The 26,017-nt window shown below is 40.2% G+C and overlaps 1 protein-coding gene across 4 annotated transcripts; it reads right to left on the reverse strand.

Annotated features, from left to right (window-relative positions):
• Positions 1–23,600: 23,600 nt before the first annotated feature.
• LOC133782427 (protein S40-7-like) lies at positions 23,601–25,053 on the reverse strand. 4 transcript variants are annotated; one of them, XM_062221732.1, is made up of 3 exons: positions 24,920–25,053; positions 24,717–24,777; positions 23,601–24,577 (listed from the first exon to the last, which is right to left on the reverse strand). In XM_062221732.1, exon 3 carries the CDS (start codon positions 24,566–24,568, stop codon positions 23,930–23,932), a length of 639 nt encoding a protein of 212 aa, XP_062077716.1. In that variant the 5' UTR covers positions 24,569–24,577; positions 24,717–24,777; positions 24,920–25,053; the 3' UTR covers positions 23,601–23,929. The 4 variants fall into 4 exon arrangements, with proteins under 4 accessions (XP_062077716.1, XP_062077715.1, XP_062077713.1 ...); XM_062221731.1 differs by having other exon boundaries at positions 23,601–24,606; XM_062221729.1 differs by having other exon boundaries at positions 24,686–24,777.
• Positions 25,054–26,017: the final 964 nt, after the last annotated feature.

A 26,017-nucleotide genomic window follows, 5' to 3' on the forward strand; every position in this document is an offset into this window, starting at 1 on the left:
AACCAAATGGGAAATGGAGGACCTGCGTCAATTTCTCAAACCTGAATAAAGCTTGTCCTAAGGACAGCTTCCCGCTCCTAAGGATAGATCAGTTAGTAGATGCGACAGAGGACATGAATTACTGAGCTTCATGGATGCCTACTCGGGGTACAACCAGATTCCAATGAACCCAGCAGATGAAGAGCATACATCATTCATCACAGATAAAGGGCTCTACTGTTACAAGGTGATGCCCTTCAGGTTGAAGAATGCGGGTGCCACCTATCAAAGGTTGGTCAATAAGATGTTCGCTAACTAGATAGGAAGGAACATGGAGGTGTATGTTGATGATATGTTAGTAAAGACCAAGAATGCAACAGAGCTCAACAAGGACCTTGGTGAGATGTTTGACACACTTAGGAAGTACCGAATGAAGTTGAATCCCGTCAAGTGCACCTTCGGTGTATCCTCAGGAAAATTCTTGGGCTTCATGGTCAACTCCAGAGGCATAGAGGCCAATCCTGACAAGATAAAGGCCCTGATAGAGATGAGCCCTCCTAATGACAAGAAGGAAGTGCAATGCTTAATGGGAAGGGTGGCGGCCCTTAATAGATTTATTTCGAGGTCAACCGATAAGTGCCTCCCCTTCTTTAACATCCTCAAAGGAAGCAAAAAGTTCGCTTGGGATGAGGAATGTGAAGAGGCATTTATCAAGCTGAAGGAGCACTTAGGGAAGCCACCCCTATTGGCGAAACCTGAGAGAGGCGAGAAGCTATACCTATACTTGGCAGTGTCTGAACATGCCATAAGCGCAACCTTGGTTAAAGGGGAGAAGAAACAGCAACAGCCCGTGTACTATATCAGCAAGCATTTGGTGGACACGGAGAACCGGTACCCAGAGATTGAAAAGTTGGCCTATGCATTGGTTGTGGCCTTGAGGAAGTTGAGGCCCTACTTCCATGCGCACGCAATTGAAGTTCTCACGGATAGTCCTTTAAGGCAGGTCCTGCATAAACCTGAGACCTCGGGGAGGCTGATGAAATGGTCGATCGAGTTGAGTCAATTCAATATCGTGTATACCCCAAGAGCTTCCATCAATGGACAGGTTCTGGCAGACTTTATAGTGGAGTTCACCCATCAGCCGAATGGAGGAAGAAGTGAGGAAGGGGAGCAGCCTGACATAGAGGAAGAACGAGGCGATCTCGAGGAATGGAGTCTGCATGTGGACAGGGCGTCCAATGAAGGAGGATCTGGAGCAGGTATCATGATGACAGGACCCGAGGGACACAAGATGTATTGTACTATCCGATTCGGGTTCGAGGCCTCTAATAAAGAGGCGGAGTACGAGGCGCTCCTGGCTGGCTTGCGTTTAGCCCAGGAGCTAAAAGTGACGCGCCTTCATATTTTTAGCGACTCTCAGTTGGTGGTGTACCAAGTGAAGGGGGAATATCAAGCGAGAGGACCCAAGATGGCAGCCTACTTGGAGAGGGTGAAAGGCTATCTGGGACGGTTAGCAGCTTATAGCATAGAGCAGATCCCCAGAGAAAGGAATTCCCATGTTGATGCACTTGCGAAGCTGGCTTCCACCAAGGATGGGGATATCCTGGAGTTGATACCCGTGGAGTACTTACCGAAACCCAGCATCGTAAGCGCGGACATATATATGATTAGTATCCCAAAGGAGTCGTGGGCGGAGCCGATTAAAAGATACTTGGAGGAAGGAACCTTGCCTGTGGACAAGAAAGAGGCCTGAAGGTTGGTGTATAAGGCAGCTAGATACACCTTGATAGATGGGGTTCTATATAAGAGAGGGTTCTCAATGCCACTTCTGCGATGTGTAGAGAAGGAGGAGGCGTTAAAGGTACTACATGACATACATGAAGGAGAGTGTGGTAACCATGAGAGCGGACCGTCAACGGCTAGGAAGGTCATAAGACAAGGGTGCTACTAGCCTTCAATGGAAAAAGATGCAAGCGACTTTGCCAAGAAATGTGACAAATGCCAGAAACACGCTAACTACACTCGGAGGCCCCCAAATGAGTTAATTAGCCTGACCAGCCCCTGGCCCTTCGCTATCTGGGGGATAGACTTGATCGGCGCCCTTCCTGCGGGTAAGGGAGGGGTGAAGTACGTAGTGGTAGCTGTGCACTATTTCACCAAGTGGGTTGAAGCGGAGCCACTCGTGAAGATAACTGCCAAGCACATCACCTCATTCATCAACAAATTCATTGTCTGCAGATACAGAGTGCCCTACAAAATCATTTCTGACAACGGCACCCAGTTTGAGGGGGGGGGGGGGGGCTTTGAGGAATATTGTAGGGAAAGGGGGATAAAGAGAAGTTTTTCAGCAGTAGTACACCCACAAGCCAATGGGCAAGTGGAGGCCATTAACAGGGTTCTTAAAAAGAACCTGAAAACCAAGTTAGAAAAGATGACAGGAGCCTGGGTGGAAGAGCTACCGAATGTGCTATGGGCATACAGAACCACCCCTCGCACGACCACTAGAGAGTCTCCATTCTCCTTAGCATATGGGTGCGAGGCTGTCCTCCTAGTGGAGATGCAGATGAGTTCCTTTAGGGTACAAGCGTATGGAGACGAGGCCAACCGCATAGCTCTGGCTGAGAGCTTGGACATGCTAGAAGAGAGAAGGGAAAAAGCACAAATGAGGGTGGCAGTATACCAACAGCGCGCAGCAAGGTACTACATCTCGAGGGTGCAAGAGAACTTTCAGAGTTGGTGACCTGGTGCTAAGGAAGGTACTCCCCAACACGCAAGACCCAGGGGCAGGAGTACTTGGGGCGAACTAGGAGGGGCCCTACCAGGTTGCTCAGTGCATACCCCCAAACACTTATAAGCTGGCGCGCATGGACGACACCATCATACCTCAAGCATGGAACGCGGAGCACCTTAGGAAGTACTACCAGTAAGGCGCCCACGCCCAGTGCTAAAAGGATAGGTTCTCAAAAGTGTTGCATGTTATCTTAGTATGGTAGAGAAAAATCAAAGAGGTTACTTAGATAACCTCCTGAGTAGGTGTAAGTTTTTTTTTTTTATTTCCTATGAGAATCATATATGTATCGCTGTAGCCGAAATTCTATGAATGAAACTAGTTTCACCTTTGCACTCCATTTTTTCTTTACTTTACGTAAGCATCAATCAAAGTGCATGCCGAAGTAAACCTCACCAGACACTTGGGGGGACAATAGTGGCCCGTGAAGATAAAGCACACAACAAAGGGGAGAATCCCAAGAAGGAACCTCCATCAGGAGGACCCAAAAGGGACCATGCCCATGAAGATAAAGAACACAACAAAGGGGAGAATCCCAAGAAGGAACCTCCATCAGGAGGACCCAAAAGGGACCATGCCCATGAAGATAAAGCATAAAAGAAAGGGGAGAATCCCAAGAAGAAACCTCCATCAGGAGGACCCAAAAGGGACCATGACCCTAAAATGGACGCTTAAGGTCCTGATATAGGGGACAGAGGGACCCCTTATATCAGGACCTTAAGTGAAGTCCTTACAAGGCATCCCCTTGGATCACAAGGATTAGCTACCCTTGTGAACATCAAGGAGGCCATAGGGACTTACAAAAAATATATATATGGTAACGACAATAATAAGTCTAGAGCGGCCACCAAGCCATCTAGCCAAAAAGGGTCCTAAAAGAGACCCTTGGAAAAATAGTACTATGAATAACGACGAGAAGGACGCTTCTCACAAAAAAATAATAAGCGCGGGCAAGAATATATAAAAGGATAGCTAGAACCCAAGGGGTCAAAATATCCTTATAAAAGTAATCAAGAGGCACCAAAAGAGGTCCCAGTGAACCCTTTCACATGGGTTCCAAAGGACCTCCAGCCTGGTAAATAAAAGAGGGGAACCAACCAAACCCCATCATACAGGCTCAAAAGAACCTCAAATGCAGTAGAATAAGAGATAAATAGCAACACATATATACATACATTGAAAAAGAAAGTTTTGAAGACAGTATAAGAGTTACAAAAGAAAAGTAGTAATGGCAATCATATTACAAAGGCTCAAAATACAAAAAAAAAAAAAAGAGCGTACACCCATGGTGGGCTAGCTGACAAAAGTTATGAAATAAATACTTCAGGGCCTCCTACCGCAGGCACTCCACATGGCCGCTCGAGCGACGTTGTGCTCACCAAAAGAAGAGAAATCAAAATTGGGATCCTGCCTCCACACGCTGTAAAGGGCACGGTCTATGGACCTGTGCTCAATGGCAGTCTTCTCCGCCTCCAATGAAGCATTTCTCTCCTGCAACGTGGCGACATCGGCCCTAGCAGCCTGGAGTTTGGCCCTGGTAGCCTCGACTTCGGCCTCCAACTAAGTAACTCTCTGCTGCGATGCGGCCGCGATGATCTTGGCCCCCTAGAGTTCGCTCTCCAAGTTGGTAACTTGACCCTGTAGCTCCTTGGCCTTGGCAACCACTTTCTTCCTCTTTAGTAACGAGTTGGAAAATTTGGTCCGAACCCTTGACAACTTAGCCTTGGTTTCATTAAGCTCTCTCTCAAGCTCCTGAGCCCGTGCTGCAAGACGGTCCCTCTCGGTGCACGACGTGGAAAGATTGCCAGCCGAGTTAGCAAACCGCAGAGCCACAGTATAGGCCTACACAACAAAGTTAACAAAAATAACAATAAGTGACAAAAACAAAAAAAAAATGCATAAACACCTATACATAATGGGGCCAACTCGAGGTGCGGAAACTCAGCCAAGTCATGACGCGCCTTAGGTTTTCCCCATGGTCCGACTGAGCCACATTCCCAAGGCCATTCCAGTCAGACACGGGGAGGCTCGAGGCAAGTTGGATGTATCGCTGCCCGTAAGACGTTGCCATCCGAGTCCCCCAGGGTTCCCCATCTGCACCAGGGGCGGCTGACTGGATGAGGACAGACGACCCGCTCGCCGAAACGGGAGGGGGCGCGGTGAAAGTGGAAAACTGAGGCTCTGGTAGATCAGAGGGAGCCTCCGGAAGGTCGGCGTAGTAAGTCCCCAATGGTCCAGGGACGAGAGGAGCCTGAGGGAAGGCGTCGTAGCCCTCAGGGTCAGGGCAAACATAACACCCCGGTGCGACATGCTGGTCTCGAGATTGGACGGCCATGTCCTGGTCATAGGAGTCATAAGGGGGGCATCCCCCGGGGGACAAGGATCGCTAGTGAGGTCCCCCGCGTTCAAGGGGGGCTTCCCCCGGCTCCTCCTCAGCCTCACCTTCGTCTGGGAAAGGCTCAGCCGACGCAGCCATTGTCTTCTTTGACCCAGAAATCGACCACAGGAACTTGGAGTCTGAAACCAGGGACAACTGGTGGAGGTTGAGATTTTCCATGGTGAATAAGAATGCTGCCTTCTTCATGGCGGGGTCAGCATTAATGAGGTCCTTCACGGCGTCTGCCTCCGACCCAACAACCGCGGGAATAGGAAATTGCTCTGCATGATCCACGCCATTGTTAATGCAAACATAAGTACAAAACCGTAAGTTCTAACAAAAAGAAAATGAGGACCAGGATACTTACTGGAGGTGGCGCGGAAGTGTTCACGGACAGAGAGAGGGCCCTCTACGAAGAAAAATTCATGTTTCCAAGACCCCGTATTAGACACTGAGCCCTCTATCAAGGGGAGCTCGTTATTGGCCTTTTGCAAATAGTAGAAGCCCTTGGACTTGGGAGAAGCCATGAGGTTGTACAGGAAGTGCACCTCTTGCGCCATAGGAGGACGTTTAGCCAGTTCCTTGAACACCACAAAAAGGCAGCTCAAGGTCAACCAACTGTTGGGTGACAGCTGAAGGGGGACCAGGTCGAAATAGTTAAGGACCGCTACGAAAAATGGGTTCAAGGGGATAGTGCCACCCGCCTTCAAAATGTGCTCGATCAAAGCCACAAGGCTGGTCCTAGGGCGGTCAGCCAGGTATGTCTCCAGAGGAGCGTATAAGGCGTATTTTGGGGGAACACGATAGTGCTTCACAATTTCTTTCAATTTATTCTTGGACACATGCGACACCAGCTCGGACGCCAGTAAAGGAGCGTTGTCCAGTTCCTGGATAGATGCCTGTTGTCGTGCCCTCGGCATATCTGCAAAATCAAAAGAAAAATGTGAGGAAGAGACAGAACACTTGACCCTCCATTTTTTCTTCCTAGCAAGAGTCTTCATCGAGGAACGACTGCGGAAGCGCTGAGCTAGGAAAAACCGAGACTAGGGGCTGAGGAGAAGCGGAGGCAGCCCCATGATAGTCATCAGGCGAGGATGGGCTGGAAGGCTCGGGCGGAAGGTGTCCCTCCATAAACTCCAACACCCTCTGCAACTCTAAAAGGGTCACCCTAAGGATCGCTACATGGCCACTAAGGTCTGAGGAGAAAGGTTCTCCGTCTACTCCCGACACCGAGTCAATTTCGCTCTCCACCACAAAAATTTTACGCCTAAGTTCAGCCATGTACTCAAGATGGCGGATACGAGCCTGCCTTAAGGAGTCATAGTCCTGGTAGGGGTTTTCGTCAGGGGACACTGAGTCTGAGGACAGGTCAATAAATTCAACCCCCGGAGGTATGTCGGACGGGTCGTCACTGGCCATGAGACCTCGTCCCAAAAGCAAAAAGGGGTTCACGTATAAACGAGGGGATGGATACAAAACACAAAGGAATAGGCTTAATACCTCTAGATGCAAACGCCCTAAATGACTAACTATAGAGTATAAAAAAGAGGGGTGTGCAAATGGTCAAACTCACTACAAGCTCAAACCAAGGTACCCCATCCCTAGTAATGCTAACTTAGACCCAATGAAAACCAGGGAAAAAGAAAATATACCTCAAGCAGATAAGATGGAGTGTTGTCGAGGTGCAAAGGAGGTCAAGGGCCAAATGCACCTAATGGTCGAATATACGCGTCTACAAAAATAGACCAAAAGGATGTGTCAGCCTCCAAATAGACATACCAACAAATTAGCTCATTTGTAAAAAAAAAATGAATGAAATGAAAAAATAAAATAAGGAAAACTATGGCAAAAATGAGGGTGTGGGGAATTCAACCTCTTACCTCCTGAAAGAGGAATTTATTGCAAATTTCAGGCTTGTTTCTGTTTTGATTTGAGAAATTTAAAGCATGAGTTAAGTTTTTAAGTTTTGGTTTGAGTTTGCTGAAATTAGAAATCAAAGGGTGGATTTTTGGGGGTGATTGTGTTTTGATCTTGATACTAGTGTTTATGGGTTGTTAGATAGTTCATTTGAAGTTTTAAATTGATCTTGGGGTTTAGGTATTTGTTTGGGATGATTTGGAGAGGTTGTAGCTCGGGAAAAACGCAAAAGAAAACCCAAAAATCTGGGTTCGCAAAGGAGCGTCGCGGCCCTGTTCTTGGGCGCCGCGGCGTGAGGTTGCTTCAGGAAATGGCCTAGCCTCTGGGCGCCACGGCCCTTGAGGGGAGTGCCGCGGCCCTAGGCCATTTTGGCAACCAAAAATTTGGGTTTTTAGGGCTTTTTCCCGGGGACACGGGGGTTGGTTCCAATGTATTGTTTTAAGGAATTAGAGGTCCCGAGAGTACGGGATTGGTCCCGGGAAGTGGTTTTGGGTTTGGTTAGTATTAAAATTGTTTTATGTGTGTTGTGACTAGGATTTCGGAGAGGCTCGTGCTAGAGGACCGTGCTTGTGACCTTGGTGCATCGGAAAGCTCGGGATACAGGTAAGAAAACTGTAGCACCCGAGAACAGGGCATGGGCCCATAGTGTTATTGCAGGGCATGGCCCTAGATCGTATTACGTGCTAATGTATAACCTTAAATGAATTATTATATGATTGAATGATTATTTCGAGATGTACTATATGTGTGATTATAATGAAATGAACGGCTAAGGCCGAGAGCGGCGAAGGCTGAGAACGGCCGTGGGGCCGGAAGTAACACCTAGCACATGGGGTGCTTATAGTCAGGGTGGGACCCAATGGATACATGAGTTATCCTTACGGTAAGGACCGAGACCCCAGGCTTTGGTAACGCCTCTAGGGCGGCATGGCCGTGTTTGTTCAGTCTGATGGTTTTCCTGTTTATCAGTGGATTATATGTTAACTATATTATATGCATATGTTATTTACTGTATGAGTTTTATTGCTGGGCTTCAGCTCACGGGTGCTCTGTGTGGCAGGTAAAAGTAAAGGGTCAGTCAACCAGCCATGAGTATGGAGAGCGTGGGGGCGGCGCGTACATGTTCGGCCTGCCCGACTGCTTTGGTTGGGGGCATTTTGAATATGGCTGTATTAACTTGTTCTTTTGATAGTTAATCAAGTGTAAATCTATTTTTGAGTTGTAAATATTTTGTAAACCTTATTTTTGGGATCCCAGATGTTGATACTTAAAGTTTTCAATGAAACTAAGTATTTTCAAAGATTACAACCTTAACTTCCGGTTAGTCACACTTTTGGTCTTTGAAAACCTCGTAGAGTCAGTTATTTGCACAGTTGTGTTTTAAACTCACTTAGTAATGGCTCTAAGGTAGTAGGGCGTTACAACTTGGTATCAAAGCGAGCCAAGGTTTATTGGTTCTGGAGATTGACCGAACATGTACGCACGCTGCCATTGAAAAGCTCGACTCAGGGTTGATTGGTATGGTTGATTAATGTACTTGAATATGTGTTTGAATGCCTTGTTTTCCTGCTTAGATTATAATGGGCATGATGAGTGAGATAACATATGCATGATGCCAGGGCAAGGCCCGTTGTGTGCTGTATGCTATCTGTATATTATTTGGATTGTTGATCTTGGTTGTTGTTGAGATTGAGAGGTGGAATTGGATCTTGTTATCATGCCTGATGAGCGGTGTCACTGATTGCAGGCATTTAGTTGTAATGCCTCGGCAATCATCTAGACTCTGCGGCATTCGGGTCGAGGATGACAATCAGGGTCAAGACCCTCCACCTGCTCCTCAGAACAGGCAGCAGATATTAGCCAAAATGGAGGCTAGATTGAAGAAAACTGAAGATGAGCTTAGTCAGTTGAGGCAGCAGGCTCCTCCACAAGTCCCCGGGTTACCACTACAGCAGAGTGTAGCACCAGCTCTGGTTCAGCCTGTGGTTGAGAACAGGTTGGAACCTCTGTATGAAAGATTCAGAAAGCAGCAACCTCCTACCTTTGAGGGTGGAACAGACCCACTGTGGGATGAGCAATGGATGAATATGATTTCTGTAATCTTGGATTTCATGAGGGTTGAAGGAAAGGAAAGGGTTGATTGTGTCAGCTATATGCTTAGAGATGATGTACGAATATGGTGGGATGTAGTAAGGCAATGAAGGGATACTGCAACTATGACTTGGGATGAATTTAAGAGCATTTTTAAAGAGAAATACTACAGTGTAGCAGTTCGAGCTGCGAAGGCTGATGAGTTTATCAAGCTGACTCAGAGCAGGTTATCAGTCACTGAGTACGCCCTAAGATTTGACAGATTGGCGAAGTTTGCGCCAGAGTTAGTGCCGACTGATACGGCCAGGAGAGATAGGTTTATACGGGGATTGAATGTGATGATCGCCCGTGATGTGAGTATTACATTGGTTCCAGAGACTACTTATGCTCAGGAAGTGGATAAAGCCCTTACTGCAAAGAGGGCTGAGGATCAGATCTGGAAGGATAGCGCTGCTAGGCGCGATACCAGGAGGACGGTGCCTCCTTCTTCCGGGCCTAGTCGGGACAGTGGTCCCAGTGAGCAGAAAAGAAGAGTACCAGATTCATTTGTTCCTTATGGTTCTGATAGGAGGGTTCGCGGTTCTATTGGTGGCCGTCAGGGCGGAAATGACAACTGGAGGAGCTTTCCGATGTGTCCTCGATGCAGGCGACAACATCAGGGCGAGTGCCGGACCAGGGCATGTTTTATTTGTGGGAGCAACAATCATTTGAAGAAAGACTGCCCACAAGCTAAGAAAGAGGAGCCAAAGCAGGGAGACAGCCTCGCTCCTGCTAGGGTATTCACTTTGACTCAGACTGACGCGGAGGCCAGTCCCTCAGTTGTGACAGGTCAGATTTTTAGCGCTAGTTCTTTGTATACTGCATTGATTGATTCTGGTGCTACTCACTCATTTGTATCTGCTAGAGTGATTGATTAGCTTTGTAGACCTAGTATTTTGTATGCTAAGGGTTTTCAGACGTTATTGCCAACAGGAGAACTGGTAGTCTCTAGGAGATGGGTTAGAGCATTACCAGTAGTAATAGATGGTAGGGAATTGTTTGTTGACCTGGTTGAACTAGATATGGACGATTTTGATATAATACTAGGAATGGATTGTTTAACGCGGTATGGAGCAACAATTGAATGTAAGCGACGAATGGTGACTTTTGAACTAGAAGGCGAGGTACCCTTTGTGTGTTGTGGGGATGGTGAGTGGACCGCGGGTGCCTATGATCTCAGGACTAAAGGCTAGAGACCTGATGCAGGAGGGTTGCATAGGATTCCTAGTGAGTGCTGTAGATTCCTCTAAGGTGGCAGAAGTGGGACCGAATGAAACCAGAGTGGTCTGTGAGTTTCCAGACTTGTTTCCAGCAGATCTGCCAGGATTGCCGCCACAGCGAGAGATTGAGTTCGTCATAGAGTTGGTTCCGGGAGCAGAGCCAGTGTTCAAGGCACCTTACAAAATGGCTTCGGTAGAATTAAAGGAATTGAAGATTCAGTTGCAGGAGCTACTGGATTTGGGGTTTATTAGACCAAGTTTCTCGCCATGGGGTGCTCCAGTGTTATTTGTTAAGAAAAAGGATGGATCGCTCAGGATGTGCATTGACTACAGGGAGTTGAATAAGATGACCATCAAGAACAAGTATCCATTGCCTAAGATTGATGATTTATTTGATCAGCTTCAGGGGAGTACAGTGTTTTCAAAGATTGATCTCCGATCAGGTTATTATCAGTTGAGGATCAAAGAAGAGGACGTACCAAAGACTACTCTTCGGATACGGTATGGGCATTATGAATTTCTGGTTATGTCCTTTGGATTAACCAATGCCCCAGCAACTTTTATGGATTTGATGAACAGAATTTTCAAAGATTATCTGGATAAGTTTGTGGTTGTATTTATTGATGATATCTTAGTGTACTCCCAGTCAGAGACAGAGCATGAGCATCATCTGCGCCTGGTGTTGCAGCGGTTGAGAGAGCATAAGCTATATGCTAAGTTTAGCAAGTGCGAGTTCTGGTTATCGCAAGTTTCATTTCTGGGCCATATTATCAGTAAGGATGGGTTACTGGTCGACCCAAGTAAGATAGAAGCAGTAAGAGATTGGCCTAGACCAAACAGTGTTCCTGAAGTTAGAAGTTTCCTTGGACTAGCAGGTTACTACCGGCGGTTTGTAGAGGGGTTCTCCAGAATTGCTACTCCATTGACAGAATTGACAAGAAAGAAGACCAAGTATGTGTGGACAGATCGATGTGAGAATAGCTTTAAAGAGTTGAAGCAGTGATTGATTACTGCACCAGTGCTGAGCCTACCGACAGATGATGAGAAGTTTGTGGTCTACTGTGACGCTTCTAGACAGGGTCTGGGTTGTGTGTTGATGCAGGCTGGGAAAGTGATAGCTTATGCATCAAGGCAATTAAAGGAGTATGAGCAGAGATATCCCACGCATGATCTGGAGTTAGCTGCAGTGGTATTCGCACTTAAGGTTTGGAGACATTATCTGTATGGTGAAAGATGCGAGATATACACTGATCACAAAAGTTTAAAGTGTTTCTTTACCCAGAGGGACTTGAATATGCGCCAGAGGCGGTGGCTAGAGTTGGTAAAGGATTACGATTGTGATATCCTATACCATCCTGGGAAGGCTAATGTAGTGGCTGATGCATTGAGTCGGAGGGGCCCAGGACAGTTGTATAGTTCGAGGCAGATATCTGACAGATTAGCTGAAGAGATGAGCAAAGCAGGTATAGAGTTAGTGGTTGTTAGGTTAGCCAACATTACTCTTCAGTCAACGCTCCTTGAGAGGATTAAGGAAGCACAGGGAATGGATCCCCAGTTAGTTGAACGTAGAGGAAATGTCCTAACTGGAGCAATTAAGGACTTCTCTATCTCTGAGATGGGTTTATTGAAGTATAAAGGACGGATTTGTGTTCCGATTGATCTAGATATTCGGCGAGAGATTCTGGATGAGTCTCATACCACTCCCTACTCTTTGCACCCAGGTACTACGAAGATGTACCAAGACTTGAAAGTTTTGTATTGGTGGTCAGGCATGAAGAGGGATGTGGTGGACTATGTGGCCAGATGCTTGACCTGTCAACAGATTAAGGCTGAACATCAGAGCCCAACAGGGTTATTACAGCCTCTAGGGATTCCCGAGTGGAAATGGGAGGATATTGCCATGGACTTTGTGGTTGGATTGCCGAAGACCGTGGGTCAGCATGACTCGGTGTGGGTGATTGTGGACAGGTATACTAAGTCCGCCCACTTCTTACCTGTGAGGACAACTTATACGGTGGAGCAGTATGCTGAGCTATATGTGAAGGAAATTGTTCGACTTCATGGGGCTCCGAGGTTGATAGTATCCGACAGAGACCCCACCTTCACCTCCAAGTTTTGGGAGAGCCTACAGAAGGCAATGGGCACACAGCTACGGTTTAGTACCGCTTATCATCCTCAGACAGATGGACAGTCTGAGAGGATGATTCAGATACTGGAGGATATGTTATGAGCTTGTGTGTTGGATTTTGGGGGATCTTGGAGTAGGTATCTCCCTCTGATTGAGTTCTCGTACAATAATAGCTATCAGGCGACTATCGGAGTGGCTCCGTATGAGATGTTGTATGGGAGAAAGTGCAGGTCACCGATACACTGGGATGAGACAGGTGAGAGAAGATATTTAGGTCCTGAGATGGTTCAGAGGACCAATGAGGCAATTGAGAAGATTAGAGCTCGTATGCTCGCCTCCCAGAGTCGCCAGAAGAGTTATTCAGATCTGAGACGCAGGAGCGTGGAATTTCAGGTTGGTGATCATGTATTCCTCAGGGTTTCACCCCTGAGAGGAGTGAAGCGATTCAGGGTTCGGGGCAAGCTGAGTCCCAGGTTTGTTGGCCCCTTCGAGGTTCTGGAACGAGTTGGAGAGGTGGCTTACAGGTTAGCAATGCCTCCAGCTCTATCAGGGGTTCATGACGTGTTTCATGTATCCATGCTCCGGAAGTATGTATCGGATACTACTCATGTGTTGAGCTATGAGAACTTGGAGTTGGACCAGGATTTATCATATGAGGAGAAGCCAGTTCAGATCCTTGATAGAAAGGACAAAGTCTTGCGGAGCAAGACCATCTCCTTGGTTAAAGTGTTGTGGAGGAACAGCAAGACTGAAGAGGCGACATGGGAGCTTGAGTCTGATATGCGGGAGTGGCATCCCGAGTTGTTCAGGTAATTTCAAGGACGAAATTCTTGTAAGGAGGGGATAATTGTAACACCCCAAGTTGCTAATAAGGTTTAAGACCTTGTTTAGCGTTCCTGGAGGGCAATAAATGAATTTACATGATAATATATGAATTTTAATGAATATGTGATTAGTAATGCATGTTTAGGTGGTATATAGATGCATGTGGGCCCCGTTTGTAATTTAGGGGTAAACTTGTAATTTTAGCCCGTTGAGGGCATAAATGTGATAATTTTATTATGTGATTTGTACCATGTGAGTGAGGTGTTTTTATTGTGATGCACGCGTCGAGACGGTCCTAGTGAGCTAATTAGTCTAAAAGTCACAACGGGATTTTGTACCCAGCTCGGAAGGAGCCTAGGGGTACTTTAGGAATTTCGTAAGTTGAATTGAGAACTAATGGTTATAGTTATTTGTGATTGAGTAACCTGTGTAACCGTTTGTAACTGCTTTGAGTAACAAGTTTTAGATGGAAAATGGTAGAATTGAAATAGAAGTGAAAAGACTTGAGTACCCTTGGAGGTTTAGTTAAGAAAGGATTATTAAAAGGGGTAGAATGGTCATTTGGCAGGGGGTTTAGACAAATTTCAGCTGGGATATAGGGGTACTCGGTTTATACACTTAGTCATATTATGGGTTTTGTTAAAAATTAAGAGAAGAAAAGCTAGAGAGAAAAGCTAGGGCAAGAAGAAGAAGAAGAAGAAGAGTAGAAGGGGCTGAAGTGGGAGTTTAGGAGGAGAATCAAGGGAGCTTAGGGGTGAATTCCTCACTTGAGGTAAGAATTTATTGCAAATTTCAGGCTTGTTTCTGTTTTGATTTGAGAAATTTAAAGCATGAGTTAAGTTTTTAAGTTTTGGTTTGAGTTTGCTGAAATTAGAAATCAAATGGTGGATTTTTGGGTGTGATTGTCTTTTGATCTTGATACTAGTGTTTATGGGTTGTTAGATAGTTCATTTGAAGTTTTAAATTGATCTTGGGGTTTAGGTATTTGTTTGGGATGATTTGGAGAGGTTGTAGCTTCGGAAAAACGCAAGAGAAAACCCAGAAATCTGGGTTCGCAAAGGAGCGCCGCGGCCCTGTTCTTGGGCGCCGCGGCGCGAGGTTGCTTCAGGAAATGGCTTAGCCGCTGGGTGACGTGGCCCTTGAGGGGAGTGCCGCAGCCCTAGGCCATTTTGGCAGCCAAAAATTTGGGTTTTTGGGGCTTTTTCCCGGGGACACGGGGGTTGGTTCCAATGTATTGTTTTAAGGAATTAAAGGTCCCGAGAGTACGGGATTGGTCCCGAGAGTACGGGATTGGTCCCGGGAAGTGGTTTTGGGTTTGGTTAGTATTAAAACTGTTTTATGTGTGTTGTGACTAGGATTTCAGAGAGGCTCGTGCTAGAGGACCGTGCTTGTGACCTTGGTTAATCGGAAAGCTCGGGATACAGGTAAGAAAACTGTAGCACCCGAGAACAAGGCATGGGCCCATAGTGTTATTGCAGGGCATGGCCCTAGTGTTAGGAGTGTGTCATAAAAGCATGAAAAGACATTTGTTTTTTCTGTGAATAAATAAATACAGTGGTTTATTATTATTGTCATATTTAGATTGTCAAATTATTGTTTGAATAATTTTGTAAATATCATAAAAATTCCATATTCATTATTGAGGATGTGATCTTGTATTAGTACGAGAGAATTAAGATCACATGAATGAATAAAAATAGTCAACAACAACAAATTAAAGTTATGGAATTCTTTAATTGGAGTTGTAAGTACGGTTTACTGAGTATCATAATGATACAAATAATCTAGATTCGGATTATAGATGTGGAAAGACATCTCAGTAAAGGTGCTTTATATAATATGATTATATATGACATGGACCGATATGAATTAAAGTCTTTATCCAAAAACCATTTAACAATAAAGACTTGTAATTCATATCAGAACTGATGATCATTTATAGATCAACCTAAATCCTGAGTGTTCATGAACTCCCATTCATATTTATTAAATCTTTTGATTCACTCGTTAAGGTCTCTTCAAAGAATAAGGCTAATGACTTTTGTTTTGGAGATTTAATATCATGGATGGCTGGGAACATGTATCAACAATACAGAATCTAATCTTTCCTAACGGATCGTATATTAGTTCCCTTAAGGGTTAATTCTGGAACTGAATGATTTTGAGCTCAAATCTATAATTAGATTATAGATTAATTATTCACTAGTGAATTAATGGTACTTAAGGAATAAGAAGTAAATTAGAAAGGTTAAATGGTAATTATTCCATTCTAATTTATGAACTAATTAATTAGAGGGTTGAACTATTGTAAGATGGTTATATCAATGGACGACTTAAGAAAAAGATATCTGTAAAAGTATATCTATAACATAAAGAGTGCAATTCTGAATTTATAGTGGAGTAATATCATAATTAATAAATTAACTATTATAATTAAAGAGTTTAATTATTTAGTTTCAATTTATTGGAACTTAATGTTATAGGTCCATGGTCCCCAAAATGGCTCAAACAATCACAGTCAAAGGCAAATACAAAAATGGGCAAAAAATGACTTATGTAATAAGTAAAATATTTTTCTATGTATCAAACATAATTATTGTTTAATTATGTGTAATTAATTAATTACGAATTAATTAATTATTTGATTTAACAAAAATATAATTAATTTTGAATTAATTTATTTTTGGGATTTTTGGTATTTAAATAATAATAAAATTGGGAAAAATCACATGCCTGCACATGCATGTGGTACACGTTCGACACAGTGCACAGGCACAGTGCACAGGCACTGTGCTACACGCATAAGAGATAGACTTGGTCTCTTGATTCCACAATTTTAGTTATTTAAATATTAAATAAATAATGAGATATTTTGATTTGATTTAAATATTATTATTTAAACAAAAATCTGAGAACTGATCAGTTATTTTGAATTTGTTTAAAATAACAAATATTTTAATATATTGGATATTATTAAATATTTGAGATCAGTTTTCATAGAACGTAAGTTTTCAAGGATAGAAAAATATCTAGGATTCTCTCAGAGAAAAATATCAGTGACAAAACAAAGGTCATTGTTCTTCACAAAACCTAGGTCCAAACTTTATCAGATCTCATGTGTTAAGAATATCTGATAAATAATTATTGCCTATTATTTGTATAGCGAGCCCACACTCGTTCTTTGGGTGACTGAGAACATTTTGGAAGATCTTGCTGTGAGATCTCAAGGATTCAGCCATACGAAAAGATAGCAGCAAGGAAGGACCTGAGGTAATGTTTCTATTCTTGTCCTTGATTCAATATATATATGAGTGTGAAGAAGTAGATCTAGAAATCTTATGGGATTAATCTGAAAATTTGATTGTTGTTCCGCTGCGCATAATCTCTGATTTTATCAATAAAAACCAACACCTAGATCGTATTACGTGCTAATGTATAACCTTAAATGAATTATTATATGATTGAATGATTATTTCGAGATGTACTATATGTGTAATTATAATGAAATGAACGGCTAAGGCCAAGAGCGGCGAAGGCTGAGAACGGCCGTGGGTCTGGAAGTAACACCTAGCACATGGGGTGCTTATAGTCAGGGTGGGACCCAATGGATACATGAGTTATCCTTACGGTAAGGACCGAGACCCCAGGCTTTGGTAAGGCCTCTGGGGCGGCATGGCTGTGTTTGTTCAGTCTGATGGTTTTCCTGTTTATCAGTGGATTATATGTTAACTATATTATATGCATATGTTATTTACTGTATGAGTTTTCTTGCTGGGCTTCGGCTCACGGGTGCTCTGTGTGGCAGGTAAAAGCAAAGGGTCAGTCAACCAGCCATGAGTATGGAGAGCGTGGGGGCGGCGCGTACATGTTCGGCCTGCCCGACTGCTTTGGTTGGGGGCATTTTGAATATGGCTGTATTAACTTGTTCTTTTGATAGTCAATCAAGTGTAAATCTATTTTTGAGTTGTAAATATTTTGTAAACCTTATTTTTGGGATCCCAGATGTTGATACTTAAAGTTTTCAATGAAACTAAGTATTTTCAAAGATTACAGCCTTAACTTCCGGTTAGTCACACTTTTGGTCTTTGAAAACCTTGTAGAGTCAGTTAGTTGCACAATTGTGTTTTAAACTCACTTAGTAACGGCTCTAAGGTAGCAGGGCGTTACACAGTGGGCCTCTTTGGAGAAGCCTAATCTCTCCCCTTGAGATTGGCGTTGATGACAGGACACCACTCTTATTGTGGGTATAGCATGAGGAAGGATCAAGGGCCTCTGCAACGCACCCTTACGAACGAAGTGGGGGAAGCATCATAGCAATTCATGCAAAGTCGGGAGGAATCAGAGTACGAACAGGATGTTCGTACTAGACGGGTAGTGGTCGCACAAATGAGGTACCTGTTGTGGTCCTCACCAGCGCCACTACGCCTGGTACCACGCCTCTGACATTCGTACAAGACAAGTAGTGGAGTCATGACCGGGTACAAAGGTTGAGGTCCTCCCACATACTCTGACCATGTGCCAGAGCTGACACCACTACCCCTAGAACCACTCTCCTGACAATGTACTTATGTACTACCTGGACCACAGTGTATCTGAGGCCATTAGAGCCCACTATATAATGAACCCCAATTCCCCATGGTTGGGGGTTGGAAAATTTACTGTAGCAAGTGCACCATTTTTTAATACAACTTGATTTTCACCATTGTTCTTCTGCAATTGTTCTTGGAGTTTACACTTAAATTTCTAAGGCTTTTTTATTGATAATCTTTATCTTGCAATTCTTTCCAACTTAACTTAGTTGACGAGTTCTCGCCGTCAACACAATCTTTTTCAACTTTTAATTTTAAACAAAGAGTTTTGAAAGCTTCAAAAGTGTCAGATTTTTCTCTTAAAAAATCAACCCATGTAAACACAAGAGAAATCATCTACACACACAAAAATGTATCTTTTTTTCCATTTAAGCTTTCAACCTATATTGGACTTATTAGATCCATGTGAAGAAATTCTAAGACCATGGTGGCATTCACATTTGTGATACCTTTGTCAGTGATCTTTAATTACTTACCAAGTTAGCAAGATTCACACTTACCGGTAGATTCTCTACCCAGTTTGGGTAAACCACAAACAATACCTGCATTTGACAATTTTTTCAAGTTTTTGAAATTAATGTGACCGAGTTTTTCATGCCACAGATCAGTAGAGTTGCTTGTGGCCGAGTGACATGACATATTTTGAGAGTGAGTATAGCAATTATCAACTGATATGAACCCTTTTAGAACACAATTTTCATTTTGATCAATCACACTAAAATCATCACAAGAAAAGTTAACAATGTATCGATGATCACAAATTTGACTTATGCTAATTAGATTATCTTTCAACCCATCAACCAACATAATATTTTTCAGTTTAGGTAACCCTTCCAAATTTAGGGCTACCTTTCCAAGAACTTTACCTGCTACACCATCACCAAAAGTGACTATACCATAATTTACAGTTTTGAAATTGACGAGAATGTTTTTGTCACCTGTCATATGTCTAGAACATCCACTATCAAAGTACCAATAATTAGATGTATAAGTTCTATGACCAGTATATGCAGCAAGACAATTATTCTTATCCTTTTTGACCAATTTTTGTTTAGGCGCGGGATGTTTCTTTTGCACCTTTTTTAACTTTGCATGATGAAAATATTTTCAATTGAAAAAATTTATCAGTGTAAAATACTTTAGTCGAATGTGATCCTTGACCCCACAAAAATGGCAAGTGGGAATGAATTTCTTAGCCCTTTCATAGGACGTAAGATTCTTACCTATCTGTCTCTTTGTTGATGAGATATTTTGAGATGTTGATGAATCGTAAACCTGCAATGTTAGATCAGAAAAAGAAAAAAAGGTAATGAACGAGCTTGAATTAACACAATTTTTCCCTTTTATTATCCCAATCTAGCATTGTTTCGTTGACATGCATTCTAGACCTCCTCAAAAATTGTAGATCATAGATTAAGCATCTTAACATTTTCTTAATAAGATCAAGCCCTATTTTCAGATGGTTAATTTCAACATTTTTATAAAAAATCTCAATTTAAAAAACTTTAGCATTTGATACAAGTTCATCATTTCTGCAAGTAAGAGATTTGATCATTTTTGCATTTGACCGATTTACAACACATAGTTTAATCCATTCATCATACATTTTTTGTAAAATTCTCCAACGAATCTTCATTGACTTCTGATTCATCAGAATTAGTGTCAACAACATCATAAGTACCTGTTGTATTATCAGCAACTTTATTTACCTAAACAATATTGTTTAGACGAACAAGTTTTTAATTTTCCTACAAAAAACAAGGAAGACTAGAGAACACATATGTTAAAGCAACATTTTCACCATCTTCATCACTACTTTCAGAGTCATTATCACTCCAACTAGCTTTCATACATTTTTTTTATTTCTTTTCAAGGTATTCGCACATTCTGATTGAATATGACCAAAACCATCACATTCCCTACATTGAACTCCCTTTTTATTGTTAGGAACAAAAGGTTAAGAAGATGTGTTCCCTTTTGAGAATTTAGAAAAATTCTTTTTATTGCCCAATTTTTTCATATATTTTTTAAAGTTTCTAGTCAATATGGCCAACTCATTATCACCTTCATCATGTGAACTTACATTTTCAGAACTTTTCAAAGCAATAGATTTTTCTTTTACTTTTACCTTGTTTGGTTTTCTTTTTGTCTGATCAGTTGAGTCAGTTCAAAGGTTCGTTGAGAACCCATTATTTCTTCCACTTTCATGGAATTAAGATCTTTGGCCTCCTCCATGGCTGTTAGCATGGTGTTAAACCTGTCAGGTAAAACACGAACAATTTTTCGAACTAAAACAGATTCATCTAAATTTTCACCTAAGGCAAAAAAATTCATTAGCAACATCAAAAATCTCTCATAAAAATCATTAAGAGTTTCAATTTCAGACATTCTAAGATCCTCAAATTTTGTTTGTAACATAATGGACCTAGAACGCTTGACATCAGGAGTTCCTTCAAATTGAGTTTGAAGGATTTTCCAAGCTTCTTTGGCTGAATCACAAGAGGATATAAGTTTAATATACCCTTCACCAATACCATTGAACAAAGCATGTAAGGCCTTGTTATTGTAACTGGACAATAAATCATCAGAAGTTGACCAAGTTAACTCAGATTTTACCATTGTTTCACCAATTTTTGCGTCAACCTCAATCGATGTTGGTCAACCTGTCAAGACAGATCTCCACGCCTTCTCATCTTGAGGTTTGATGAAGGATTTCATTCTAATCTTCCAGTAAGGATATTTTGAATCATTAAGCAAAGGTGGACGAGTTATAGAACTCCCTTCTGCAAAAAAGGACATGTTGCAAACGGAAAGAAAAACACAAGATCTCACTAAGAGTTTAGTGAACCGCTCTAATACCAATTGAAATTCTGTTTTTTAAGATTACCAACTGAATTTAAAAAACAATTTAATTATTGCAGAATAGTTAAAAAATTGTTTGATTATATAGATATTTTGATGAATCAGAACAGATGGCTGATGAATCAAAATATACGAACAGAAAGTAAATAAACTAAAAGTAACATGACAAAAGAAGATTTTTACGTGGTTCAGAAAACCTAGTCCACGGGGCCACATCCAGAGATAAAATCAATTAGTAAAGTCTCATGAATACAATAAGCAATTGACTTATACAAGTTTAGACTCCCTCTAAATCCTTGTCACAACCTTGAAGTACTCCACTTTAATAATCTGATTTTGATAAACACCAAGAACACAAAATCCCTTATGATGTTGAGGAGTGCTCGCTTCCTTCCGAAGTGAGACTTATGGAAATCTTCTTGTGAAGATTGTATGTCATGTTCACAAGTTTTATGATGTGTTTAAGAATAAACGACACAAAGAAAAAGAAACAAACAAAGAGATAGTTGAATGAAGACTACTCTTTACATAAAAAAGATCATTTCAAAGCATGAAACGTTAGAAGGGTGAAGAGATAAGAATGACTGCTGCTTAGGTCTGGTATTTATAGAGTTTAGAAACACATAAGCCAACCAATCTTGTTTATGGTCCAAATCATACCAAATCGGGAAGTTACTGAAAATAACTTCTCATTTTATTAACTGCAGGAATTTCCAGATGTGATAGACAAATGTTCTGTAGCATCAGGAAATGGACGAACTTAGTCTTAAAACCCAACCAGATTCATTTCGAAATTTGCTTCCTTTTGGCACAAGCATCATTCAGTTTCTTCATTTTAAACCAGATAAAATCAAGGAAAAATATATAGAGAATAATTCTTTAAATCACATACTCATTATAGACAAAACTGCCATAAATAATTAAGAAAAGTTGACTATATATAAAATGCACTTAATAAAGAATTTATTCTTACCAAAATGAGACACAATCCACTTACTTACCCAATATATCATTTCGAAAAATATCAATTAAATAATAAAATATATTTATTAAAAAGGTTAGCAAAAATAGGATTTTACAATCAACATTGTGAAGGGAGTTTAAGAATGTTGGTGTCCTTCAAAAAATTGCATTTGTTGAAGGATGTACAAAAGCTTGTCATATAAGTATAGAGAGAGTCTATCTATAAATTAATTGTGATTTTATACTTTGTGATACCTTACTAATCAATTTCATCTCTAAATCTCGCCCCGTGGACTAGGTTTTCTAAACCACTTAAACATATTTGGTGTTGATTTTTATACTCGTTTTTATTTTTATAATAATCTGTCAATTATTAGAGTTTTCATACCAAACCTACAATCTATCTTAATAACTTAATCAATATTACACATTTAAGTAAATTGTTTAATTTAATCACTTCATAATCATTAATAAAACGGAATTTCAAATAAAAACACTTAGTAATTTGAACTCTTCCTCTACTATGTACTCTCACTGATTATGATTCTTTTCTTCTTCTAATGTTTTCGAGAAAAGATAAAACATAGCCGGCTCTTCTTGATAGCGGGATAAAAAGTCAATAATGGTATACATTGATTAACACAGTAAAAAGCATAAAAGACTGTAAAGAAAAATAAAGGAAACTTTGTCTTTTTTCTTGCTAATCTAGTCAGATAGACAAAAACTAATAATTTCTTGTGGGGAACACCGAGAACTCAAATAGAATTTCTACAACGTTTTATAAGTAAGGTGTATTGATATTATAATTGAGTTGGTGACATGTCTTTTTCAATTTTATTTTAGTATTATTACTTCTCTCAAAATTTATCTCGTATGCTACATAGAGAGGTTTCTCTCCATTGTGGTCCAATCAAATGTTAGTATTTTTTGACATAAATTATTTAGTTTACTACTCAGGCTAACCAAGGTCTGTAGCCCAAGAAGATACCTGGGATATTATCTCCTTTTGAGAAAAATTCAGAATAAATTCATGTGAATTGTGCTTGAACGTTCTCCATTTTTTTTACCAAAAATTATATAAATATATATACACCAAAGTTTGTTTATGTAATGGTTAGAATACAAATTTGACATTTGTTATTACTTTATTCTTCATCATTGAAGTAAATATCTTAATCGGGCTAAACAATCTTACGAGGGTATTATTTGTTTTTCACATGCTCTGAATAATGTGATCTTTCTCCAGGTAATTTTTTACCCCTCAAAATCAAACAATTAACCCTGAGAGGGGAATATATATATATATATATATTCCCCTCTCAGATCGACTTGTATACACAGACAATACATTTTATTGCGCTGGAGACGAAGATGCCCCCAGCCATAATCATTAAATAAGCCAAACAAGATATTTTCAGCTCTTGTAACAAGTTTTTCTATATTTCTATAACATATTTATGTCAATAAGTATCATATTAATTTATTCAATTTCTAAACAATTTTATCACCACACCATCAAAACTTAATGATTATCCAATTAAGTAGACTAAATATACTTGTCCTGAAGAGATTATTTTGACTGGTGTAACAGCCTGAAAAAACAGTCAAAATAGTAATATAAAAAAGATCTTAACCCATACGCAGGGGGCTCATGGTGTGTTGTTCAGTGTACTTGTGAGTTGTGACTTTAATGAACTGAAGAAGCTGATATGAGTATCATTCTCCTGAAATTGTTGATCTTTGAAACAGATGAAACAAGTTATTGAATTTTTATTTTTTTAGCAGTATATACGTTAAAGATAGTAATAATAAATAACATATGTTCTGAAAAAATAAATATATATATTTATATATATTGCTTATTGGGACCTTCATTAACTGCTAAATTTCTCAGATGCTTATCATTGAGGGCGGTCAGGCCTCTCAAAACAATAGCTCAATAGATCCAATCTTTGGCCTTTACATTATTTTTTTTAGACAAAACGAAATTTGATTTTTTTTAGATCCTCACATCCTAAACAAGAACTAGAAACAAAAAATTATGAGACCAAATTTCTAAGCTAATTGCCTAACACCACAAGCCTCTGTACATGACAATTTGACGTTCAGAGAAACACTTGCCACCATTATTTGGGAATTCTTTACAAGTAATCATTCAATGAAGCCGGTCTTTATTAGCACAGCATTCCTTACTTTGCTAAGGTCTCTCCCTTTTAAGGTCCTACCAACTCCTTCAAATACAGAAAAAGAAGATATTTGACTTCTTGCAAGCCTCCTGGAAATGAATTCATGTGGAGGTACCTTGCAATCATAATCACCAACGTAATCATTTTCGTCGTCATCGTTGTAATCATCTTCTTCTTCATGATCTTCACCATCCCTTTTGCCGTTAACAAGTTCATCGTCGTCGCCACCATCATGATGATCATCATCATCATACCATGAAGCATTCCTGGAGGCCTTCTTTGACTTGTGCCTGTAACTATTTGGCCAATTGGGAATGCTGACAGGTGCTGATTGTTGCATTATTCTACCTTCATGAGAGGAGTTAATACTACTGCTGCTACTTTCAAATCCTCCTCTGATAGCTTTGGGAATCATTCTTGCAGCAGTTGGAACATGCCTTGGAACAGACAAAGCAGACTCCCTGCTAGATCTGTTGTTGGTCTTGGAACTAGAATCTGTTCTTTCTTTGAGAACAGACCAAACATCTTCTTCTTCAAAATCTCCATCCCTCAAAGCTCTCCATACCCCACTGCTCTGCCTGAACAAACCATACCTATTTTCCATGATTGCTGCCTATACATGGAGCCATGTAGCAAAAATAGCTGTTTTTATTCAAAAGAGCAATAAAAGAAAAACATTTATACAGGGAATCAAGAGAGAGAAGTCTAGAAAAATAGGGACCTGGTTTGTTTAGGGAAGCAAGAATTTTTACTTTTTTCCTTGACTTGGGACTACCACGCCACAACTCTCCCAGATTCTAAATATATAGATATCTACAAACAAAGGGAATCAAAATTTAGTTTAGCAAACAATCTTTCTTTTCTTTTTCATCAGAAGAATTTTACAAAAACAGATAGAGAATGGAGTATAATTTATTATAATCAAGATCTTTATATACTGAAATTCTAAGCTTACCAAGAGATGGTTGAAACTTCTTAGAGATATTGGAATATATGAAGAAGCCAAACTCTATAGGAACCAAAGAATAGTGCAAAAGGGCAAGTACAATACAGATTCTCCCAGTAAGTGATAGGTGCTCGAGTATTTTACTTTTGGTCCCTTCAAGTCTGACTTTGACAAAGAAAGATAATGAGGGGTACTGAACAAAAATTACAGTGAGCAAAAGAAACCTTTCTATGATGATACATTAATTATAACTATATTATATTTTTCCTTAGCTGAAAACAAAAAAAAGTTACTAAAAAGGTTTAAAAGATGAGAACAACCAACTAGAGATGAAGAATGATAGATTCTAAGTAGAAGATATTTTTCATTAACTTAATAGGATTTGAGAATGGAGTTTAGGAATAATGATAAAACTATATATTATATAGTATTAGGTAGAAGCAATATACAATACATGTTTGCTTAGTTTCAAAATTGTAAATATTGCCTATAATTTTAATAAAAATTGATTCACTATTTTTATATATATATATATATATAATAGAACAAATTATAGGTCTGTAATATTTATATATATAAATATTTATATCAATAATATTTACATATATGACATCTAAACCCAACCCAACATGGAGATAGATATATATTTACATAGCTACATGACATATATATAAAATATAATAATATTTAAAAAGCAATTAATAATATAAATAAAATAAAAATAAAAGAAGTCATAGTGTAAATACTAGTATACATACATAAATTATTTTTAGTTTCTAATGTATTTCGCAATGTCTTTTGGTGAATTCGATAAATAAAAAGAGTTTCAATCACTTGATAAAAAATAAATTACCACACAAATTTATAAGATAAAAAATAATATGTATTTCTTTATTATTTTTATATAAATATGATTTAATTATTTAAATTATCATCAAATATCTTAAAGATATCATATTTTTTTTAAGTTTATGTTTGCTCTAATTTTTTAATATAATAGTGACAAAAAAATATTATATATTATATGTTTAATATAATATTAAGTTTAAGTTTAATTAAATTTTATTTAAGTTATAAAATATATAGTTTTATAATTTTTAAATAATT

This window comes from Humulus lupulus, chromosome 6 (genome assembly GCF_963169125.1).
Source record: "Humulus lupulus chromosome 6, drHumLupu1.1, whole genome shotgun sequence".
Taxonomy (NCBI): Eukaryota; Viridiplantae; Streptophyta; class Magnoliopsida; order Rosales; family Cannabaceae; genus Humulus; species Humulus lupulus.